Source organism: Camellia sinensis, chromosome 7, assembly GCF_055761805.1.
Source record: "Camellia sinensis isolate YWXY chromosome 7, ASM5576180v1, whole genome shotgun sequence".
Taxonomy (NCBI): domain Eukaryota; kingdom Viridiplantae; phylum Streptophyta; class Magnoliopsida; order Ericales; family Theaceae; genus Camellia; species Camellia sinensis.
The window spans coordinates 69495675-69505858 of NC_138967.1; the positions used below are offsets into that span (position 1 = coordinate 69495675).

General features: G+C 38.4%; 1 protein-coding gene across 1 annotated transcript; it reads left to right on the forward strand.

The window, feature by feature from the left end:
* The first annotated feature begins 6614 nt into the window (after nucleotides 1–6614).
* On the forward strand, nucleotides 6615–7957 carry LOC114312056 (uncharacterized). Its single transcript, XM_028258236.2, has 2 exons — nucleotides 6615–6768; nucleotides 6978–7957. Exon 2 carries the CDS (start codon nucleotides 7017–7019, stop codon nucleotides 7755–7757), a length of 741 nt encoding a protein of 246 aa, XP_028114037.1. The 5' UTR covers nucleotides 6615–6768; nucleotides 6978–7016; the 3' UTR covers nucleotides 7758–7957.
* Nucleotides 7958–10184: the final 2227 nt, after the last annotated feature.

The following is a 10184-nucleotide window of genomic DNA, read 5'->3' on the forward strand; positions in this document are numbered from 1 at the left end:
TATGCCACACTTTGTATAGCCATAAGGCATTCTAGCTTGTTAGCTTTGAGTGTCCAAGTCACTAGCATGCTTTATTTGGACCATTATCATGATTTGGCATCATTTGAAATGTTATTTCAGTTCATGTTTCATGCTCATATACTTGCACTTATCACTCCTTTACTGCTTTAAAGAGTTGATGCCTTATGCCTCATGAATGGACCATTGTGTATGCCTCCATGCTTAGGTCTTTGGGATGCCATCTAAGTGGGTTTTTGGGCTTATTTTGATATGCCATAACTCTGTTTTTCATTGGACAATTCATGCCATGTTTGGTTTTGATAGGTGTAGTGTAGCACCCCTTTGTAGCCTTGCTTGCCTCATGCCTTTTGTAGTTGTATTCTAGCTTGTGTTGGCTAGTTTCGAGCATGTTTTTGGTCTTGTCTTGACCTGCCTTGGGATTGTTTTGAGTGCCCTTGGCCCTTTGGGGCTTGCCTTGCATGGCCATGGTTTGAGTCCCTTGGCTAGCCTTAAGCTTTGAGCTTTCTTGTATGCTTTTCTTGCTTTGTTTGGTTGGTTTGACACCTTTCCATGTATGATTTCAGAGCTTATAATGTTTGTCACATGTCCATATTTGTCCCCTTTTAAGTGCTTTTGAAAGTTGCCCTCCTATGCCTAGGTATTGGACCATTGACATGTGCATGTTTGTTTTGTATTTTCATGCTTCCAATTCATAACTTTGGCCACTGATTTTGGGCATGGTTGAGGTCTGTCCATCTTTAGTTTAAGTCCATTTACCATGTTGTTCAAAGTTGCTACTTTACATCATGCTTACATGCTTGTTGCATGCTTGTCATATTGCATGTCATCACATGCTTGCTAATTGACATGTTGTTGTATGCTCATCCATCTTGCCTTGCATGTTGTCGCATGCTTGTTACATATTTAGTACATTATATGTTGTTGCATATTAGTTCCATTGCATGCTTGCTTGCATGCTTAGTTTGCATAGCATTGTGTGTACATTGCCTTGCCTCTTGATCACACATGATAGAGGTTAAGGTCCCTTATGTGTTTTGTGCATTTTATTTGATATTGAATTGCACACTTGACTCTTTTGGCCATCATGTATTGAAATGCGCGATTTCGAGGGTCGAAATCCTTTGAGTCTTAAACATGATAAGGGGTGTAGTTGCAAACATTGTCTTGTAAATGCATTGCCATACTCTGTTTATCCTCTGTTGCAGCAAAAGAGCATTTTACAGGAAGGGATGGCCGATCGGCCATCTTCAGTGCCGGTCGGCTACAAGTGTTTGGTCGATGACCTGTTTATCTTAGCCGATGACCATGATTTTTGGCCAATGGCCTCCCACAGTGCCCATGGGGTGAATCAGAAGTGTGTTGGGAATTTTCACACTTTGCAGAGGTACAGAGCAGTGCAAACAGAGGCAACATAAGGCATGGCAATGGATTTTCGAGCGAAGCCGACCGAAATGCATTTGTCCCTCTCCCCGAGGCCTTTTTACTGTTTTTCGTAGCTTAATTAATTTGTTAATTATTTAAGTGTTGTAATAATTAGTTGTAGCTAGTTATTCATTTGATTGTGTAATAATTAATTAGCTTGTTAGTTAGTTAATTAGATGGTTTGTATTATTCTTTCGGTCTCTCCCTTGAGAGAGCCAATTGGTGTAATAAGCGTGCATGTGCGTGATGCATGTCTTCCAATCCCCATTTCTTTCTCCCTTTTACTTAACCACTTACGATGGTTATTTTTAGGGCATATTTCATTTAGCATACCTTATGCTCGCATGCTCGCATCCATTCATCTGTATTGCATGCACCGGGCTCGGTGCATCATACTAACTGCATTGCATTTCAATTCCTACTTGAATACATGTATCGAATTGTCGCATCTCATATGCCATCTTAGAATAGCCGAGCCAATTTCTAGTTACATTTTGCATGCGTTGCATTAGCCATCTTAAACATAGCTAGGATCACGCACGATTACTAACTAGCTATTGTTTTGGCTCGGAGTACTAGGTAAGTGTTTATGCTTTAGCATCTTGCATGTGTGTGAGTGTTAACATGACAGCATGCTTGCCATGAGGCTAATTGCTTATGTGATATAACTGCCTGAATGCCTGTGGGTGAAGATTGGATTACTTGAATTGGAACGATTCATTGAAATCCGTGTTTTAGTCTACTTGCGAGTAGCAAACTTCAAAACCATTTCCAAACAAACGGATATGCGATGCTTTGTTCCAAATTAGGCGATCTAGTCTATACTTGTGTGTTGTGCGCATCACATAGTAATTCTAGCTAATTAACCGGAATAAGAACGCATGTGTTTTCAAAAACAAGATATCATGCTTAGTATAGGTCGATCTTTGATCGAGCGAGCGGGGGTGCTCATTGCATGACCTTCCCCTCTCGTACCCAAGTTCTCGAGCTGAGGTAACTTTGGTGATGACGGACACATGGCCTTAGGCACGAGTCAGGGTTTCCTAAATTCCCCCAAAATAAAATATTTAGGTGGCGACTTTGTATCTGCCAAAGTAGTCCATGTTTGACACTTCTTCCTTAAAAATCAGTTTTTGAAAACGATTTGCCGGATTTGGACTCTTTGGTGATTTATCGGTCTTGCATCGCACTTTGCGAGATTAGATTCAAAACCGTGACATTGAGTCTGAACTGTAGTAGCTAGAGAACAAAACGGGATTTTCTTGGGAGTTCTCCAGGCAGTCTACAGTCTCATCCTGCATGGCAATTCCCTGGTTTAATGCCGCTACCATGGCCACAACTTCTTCTGGACTCTGTGCCATCACGGTCTGCTGAGTTTGAACAAAGGTGATGTGACTGGTGACTGTCGAATCAGTTGAACTAATGAGCCATGACTGGCCTTTCTGTGCCTTGCCTCTAGCAAAGGAAACACTGGTTGCCCTTGAACTGAATCTCTGACTTGACAAAGTCTATCAACACAAGTCCAATGTACCTGGGGGATATTGGAGCCTTTCGAAGCTATGGTTCCAGAACTACCTTGCAAAAGAGAAAACAGACAGTATCTCAGCGTGATTTCACTAGAACAGATATAAGCATAGCTGAGTGACTGCGCTCTCTACTGAATTCTGCCCCAAAATAGATACCAACTTGGCAACTGATATGCACATCCCCATACAGTTTCACTGTAAAGCACATACTAGTTAATTGAGAGCCAAAACACCCCTATGATGGGGTAGGGTTTCCCTGTCCTATTTTGTCAAGAGCTAGGGTTTCACTACGCATGCATGCGGTTTCAAACAATCCTGCATTCGAGTAAGCAACCTGTCCTAATTTGGAACAGTTTCTAATGCTTCCGATATGCAACTAGATCGATTGGTCAAAAAAAGGGTGCCTCAGTAAAACCAAGGTTTGTGTTCCCATCGTGGCAGAGCCCGTAACCGGTCAGCCTTATGGCATGTTTTTTCAAGCGAGCCTTTGGCAAATCGTTCAGGAATAGCAGATGGCAAACATTGTGACTTAGGCGCACCTATGCAAATGTAATGCAAAGAAACACATAAGTGTAAACGAAACAACATATCATGGTGTTCGAGTCAAGTTCTCTAAATCCTTAGCAGAGTCGCCAGAAACTGTAGACTGCCCGAACTTCCTCCGCGCGCCCTCCTTTTGGAGAGGGCGCAGATTTGGGTTCATAGCTACTACAGTTCGGACTCCTATCACGGTTCTGAATCTAATCTCACAAAGTGCAATGTGAGATTGATAAATCACCAAAGAGTCCAAATTCGGCAAATTGTTTTGGAAAATCAATTTTAATCAAGAAGTGCCAAACATAGACTACTTTGCCAGATTACAGAGTCGCCACCTAAATATTTTATTTTGGGAAAATTTAAGAAACCTTGACTCGTGCCAAAGGCCACGTGTCCGTCATCAACAAAGGTGCCTCGGTTGGGGAACTTGGATACGAGAGGGGAAGGTCCTGAAATAAGCACCCCCGCTCCCCCGATCAAAGGATCGGCCTCTACTAAACATGATATGTTGTTTTTGAAAACACATGTGTTCTTATTTGATTATTAACTAAATTACTATGTGATGCGCACAACACACAAGCATAGACTAAATCGCTCGATTTGGAACAAAACATCTCATTTTTTTTTTCGAAAATGGTTTGGAAGTGCTACTCGCAAGTAGGCTAAAATGCGGATTTGCCACCCTCAAGTGGGCTTAAAACAACATGATTTGCCACTCCCCAAAGTGGGCTTAAAACTCACGTTTTGATGAATTGTTCCAATTCAAGTAATGAAGCCTTCATCCATAGGCATTCATGCAGCTATAGCAATTTAGCAAATAGCCTCATGGCAAGCATGCTATCATTGCAGTCACTTACACACATGCAAGGATGCTAAAGCAAAAACACTTACAGTGTACTCCGAGCCAAAACATAAAACTAGTTAGAAATATGCATGACCCTAACTATGTTAAGTGCTTAATGCAATGCATGCAATAATGCAACTAAATACGCTTGACTATCTAAGATGGCAACAGATACGACATTTGATACATGTATTCAGATACGTATTGAAATACAACACACACACACACACTCTCTCTCTCTCTGTCTCTCTCTTTTTCGCTCGATCTCACTCTCCGTCTCGTTCAATCTCACTCACTCTCTTTCTCTCTCTCTCTCTCTCTCTCTCTCTCGCTCAATCTTACACTCTCTTCCTCTCACTATACTAATACTAACCCCTTTGATTTTTTTTTTTGTGGCTTAGCTAAGCTATTGTGAGGTATTTTTTTACCCCTTAATTTGAATTGCATTATGGTTGTTATGGGTGATGATGCTATATAGTTGGAATTGCTGAAATATAATTGAATTGGTGAATTTTTTTTTGGATGTTCATGCCAAACGATAACTACATTAATGTTTTGTTTTATTTCTTACCAAATTTATAAATTCTAGGAAATGAGTTCGGGTACGGGGAACAAATTGAAGCTATTGACCTTGAAGACTCTTAGTTTTACATGAATCTTTCTTTTTTATCAAGTTGTCTTTTGCTTTAGGTTTTATTTGTATACATACTACATTATTAAAAATTAGAAAAATAATATTTTTTACGAACGTATTTCCGTCGTACCCGTATCCTAGTTTTTCAACTTTTTCTGTATCACCGTATCTGTATCCGTATCGTATCGTCTCATATCGTATCGTACCCGTATCTCGTATCTGTATTTATGCTTCCTAGATTTCTTGTGAAGAATCCCATTGAGAGCTTGAAAATATTGTGAAAGTCTCACCCTATTTATATAAAAAAAAAAAATGTCTTCAAAAAGAACTTAAGAAACCCACATGAGATTCAACTATAATATTTGAATAAAATTTATTGGAGAGAGAGTTGAAATTTTAATATCCTTCCAAAATTAATCATATTCTTTCAATCAAATTATTTTAATCAAAATAGTTTGGAGGAAATATTGAACATTTGGTTTCCTTCCAAAATTAAAACCAATAAACTATTTAAATATTTATGATGTTTTTATTTTAAAACTAAAAGAAAAAATTAGAATAAATATTTATATACAATTTTAGGGAAATTACAAACACGCCCTCAAGGTTTGACTAAAATACAAATTCCCTCTTGAGGTTTGAGAAATTACATCCTATCTCCTGAGGTTTATATTTGCACAACAAATTGCCCATTGAGGTTTATATTTGCAGAACAAATTGCCCCCTCATTTGTTATGTAAATATAAACCTCAGGGGACAATTTGTAATTTTTCAAACCTCAGGGGAGAATTCATATTTTAGTCAAACTTTGAGGGGGTGTTAGTAATTTACCCATAATTTTAATACATATTTTTTATTTATATATAATTTGTTTTGATAAATTATATTTATATATATATATATTTTTGAAAAAATTAGAATAAATATTTAAAAGAAATATTTGTATACAATAGAAATATTTATATATAATTTTAATATATTTATAACATAATTATGACATTACGGTTCGATTCTAGTTCAACCAGGGTTGAACTGGTGACCCATCTATCCAATTTCTTTTTCGGTTTGCTTACCGATCTGGATTTTATAACATTAGTTCTTACCTTCCTCTAAGAAAGGAATGCACACGAATTGTGTGGAAACAAATGATGTTGACTCGTGTTTTTCTAGAAGTACGGAGAAACTAGTTTTAGTTGGCATCTCCGTCAAAAGATGAATTCATATTTCAAAACAATTAAGTGTTTTAAAAAAATTCTTAGGAAAGTTTGAACCTTTTTTATTTGTAATGTATTTGAAGGAAGGTAGTATAATGGGAGGCTATGAAGCACGAGTACTTAAAAACTGTTACCGTTCAAGTATCGGGTACTTACCAAGTGCGAGTACGCGTACCGCTATAGCTGCACACGTACCGGTTACGCAAAAATGCACTGGGAATGTTCTATACGATCAATATAATGATGGGTACGTAATGGGTACGCCATGGTTACGTTTTTGGATACTTTGGGGGTAAAAAATGAGATTTTTTTACATGTTAAAGGGTACCGGAGCAATTTTGTTGGTCTATTTTAAAGAATTATATAAATTTGGGGTACTTTTGTAATAAACAAAACTTGAAACAAATTAAAATTACGGTTCTACTCTATTCCATTCGATTGTCTTGAGACAGAGAGAGAGACTCCCAAGAGCTGAAGAACTCCTTCCTGCGAAGCTATTGAAGAGAATCGAAGAACTTGCAAGAGAATCGAAGGTGCAGATCGATTCTATTCTTCAAAGATCACACTCCGGTAAGTTCATCTTCGATTCTTCATCGTCTTCTTCTTCGATTCATCTTCCTCTTCTTCTTTGTTCTGTCCAGATCCAGATTTTCCAGTTCAAAATTTCAGTTACTATAATCATTAATTTTGTATTAATTCCATTAATTTTATAACGTCACATTAAAGTCTCATTGATATTGTGGAGATATCATAACGTTTAGACTCTTTATTTATTGTAGGGTTGTTGTTGTTCCAAAGTATTCATTCTTATCAAAGACATGGGACACATTGGACGACCGATGGTGGAGGTGTTCTCGGTGCGCATCAACCGCATCGACGGAGAGAAGCTCTACGGCACAATCACAGTCACCGACGGACTGAGTACTCAATTCATCTACAACCGATCAAGAGATCATTACGAATCCATCAGCCCGGGCGAAACCGCTTTGCTGACTGGTCCAGCTCGATCCATCTCAGCCTCCGACAGCTTCACCATCGACGTGGCTCTCAAGGATAAGGACAAATTGTCTCCGGACGATGATGTCAGCAGCGAGCAGATACCGTGGAACGTTTACGACACCAATAAGTATAATGAGCCCTTATACGACGACGTTCCTGGCAAGAATGGTTCGGTGACGGTCAACTACGTAGTGTTGAGGAAAGCGCTGGAGGCTACTGTGGAAGTAACGCTCGTAAACCGAGGTGGGGAAGACTCGCTTCCTGTTTACGGACTGCTTACTGCTCGCAATGGAAATTTCATGAATGAAAGCGTGCTCTTCCGGAAGAAATCAGATGAGCACGTAGATGTAAGGCCCGAGCAGCCCATCCCGTTGTCGAGATCTGTGGTGGCCGTGCCATCCAACTCCTCCCTCATAGTTTGGGCAGGTCTGATGGATCACAACGGTGAGATTGCCAAGGGCACTGCAGAGTTTCCTGCTCAACACTCCGGCACAGCTCAGGAGAATATTTTCGGACAGCATGGTGAGATCCGAGTTAAGGTCACTTGGTCATTATGGTGACATCCCAGTTAAGGTCACTTGGACTTGAGACCGACGAATATATATATATAATATGTCACTAGTCAAATATATAATATGTCACTAAGTCATTTATGGCGAGTGTTTTGTTTTAATAAGTTGATTGTAACTGTGGTATGGATGTTTCAGTTCTATATTATTAATTACATATAAAATAATTTCTCTGTTTTGATGTTGTTAAATTGTTTGTCTGTGGATATTGATAAGCATAAAAGTGATACTTCTCACAATTCAGTAATTGAGCTTCGTTCCATGTCAATTTGTTTTTTGCGGCCCTAGTCTAAGTCCGATTATGGCTCCCACGCAAGGTTCTGAAAAGCGGTTGTGGTTGCCGTAACGGTGGCGGTGGAGCGGTTGCGGTTGCGAGGTGTAAAGGCCGTAGTGTAACGGTTGCGGTAACCGGAACCGTGAATTTTTTTATTTTTCGCACAATTTGAAAAAAATTTATCGATACACATATTTTTTTTCCCATGATCATATTTATTGGGTTAAAAATAAATATTGATCAAATTTTATAAATTTTTAAGTATGATTCAATATATTTCATATTTTCAAATCACTATAAACTGAGTTTTTTACATTTTATTTTAATAATTAATAACTTTATATTATACAAAAAATCAATCACTAACTATTATATATATAAGATAAACAATGATAAAAGTAAGAGAATAAATAAGAGCATATATATATGTATATATAGTTTAATCAAGCATAATGACCACACTTATTATTATTATTATTTTCAAATAATATATAAATAGACACACACAAACAAAATGGTTGAGTGATAGCAGCTGAATAGAATAGCATAGGCCTTACAGCTTCAACAAATCAATAACATGTTCTTCATCTTCCCTCTTTTCTCTCTCTGTCTCTTACTTATCAATTTTCTCTTTTTATCTTCCCTCTTCTCTCTATCCCTCTTCCCCAATTTTCAGCTTTTTTTTGTGTGTTTTTTCGAAAGAAACAGTTTGAAATCGTTACGTAACGGTGCATAACAAGCCGTTACGGTTGTTACGGCGCTGTTACGACCGCTACGACAGCCGCTACAGCCGACACACCTGTGAATCTCAATCACACTGCAAAAGTGGCCGTAACAGGTGGCGGTAACTGCCAAAACCGTTACGTAACGGTTGCGGCCGCTTTTTAAAACCTTGCTCTCACGTGATTTTTGGAGAGTTACCTGAGTTTCTCCAAGCTGTATCACGACTTGCACACACACACCACCAGACAATAAGGAGAGAGAAAAATTGAAAAACAAAGGGTGAGCGACTGTAAGCTGGTGAGATTTCTATATCCAGGGTTGAGTGACTGTATGCTACCCCAAAAATAAATAAATAAACAAACAAATTTTTCTTTTACTGTTTGTTTGCAGGTTGTCAAGCTGGCCTAATCTTAAGGAAAGTGGGTTGAGTGTTTGTGAGATCTAAATTAGGGTGTGGAGGATTTGTTAGCTTGAGGGTTGAGTGATGTGAGTACTAGTTATAATCTGTTTCTAACTGTTGTGTCTGCAGGTGACTAAGCTGGTACTTTTTGTGAGGGAGTTTTTTGTTGGGGGTTGAGTGAAGAGAGATCTACATTCTTGGAGAGTTTTTTTCTTTATTTTTCTTCTTCTGCTCTGTACTTAGCTAATCTTTGCTGAGCTTGAGTGCCTATATGTGGGTTGAGATTGTGAGGTTACATAAAGTGAGTCTTGTTACAGATCTGAGCACAGTTTCTTGTAGGGTCTATTTATCCTTATTGGTGTTCACAGGTAGTGCTGAGGTGTATTGGAGGTTGCTTTGTTTGGTGAGAGCTTGAAGGACATCAAGAGGGCTAGGCTGCCAATATGGGCCAGCCCTTTTAAATGTTCTCAAATAGGATTGTTGGTGTCTTTATTATACTAAATTTGTACAGATTTGCGTTTGCTATCTGTCTGCTGATCTGTTGCTATGTTGCATGCTGCTGTGTTGTCTTGTTTTGGGTTGCTTGGCTCTTTTGGTTTGCTATTATGCTAATATGATATTGTGCTGATATGCTATGCTCTTTTGGTTTGGTTTGCTGTTGTGTTGATACGATGCATTCTGTTGTGTTGTTGTGTTGTCTAGCTGTGCTCTTTTTCATCTGTATCTTGTTTTTTGTTCAGGGTCCCTATTTTATGTTAGATATGGTTTTTGAACAGAAGTATGGGTTAGAGAGTTTTAGATTGCTCTGTGTCTAGATGCTAGCCTCTTGTCTTAGCCTTTTATTTTTGGTTTTAGCTGTTCGTCTTTTGCTTTGTATAGTTCTGCAGGGCCTGGGGCATTTCCCTTGTAATATTGTATTTTTTCTGTTTTTATTTTATGACTTATTCACTAAAAAAAAAAAAAAAAAAAAAATCTAATTTTCTATAATTTTGATAAATGTCTTCTTATATTCATTTCTTAG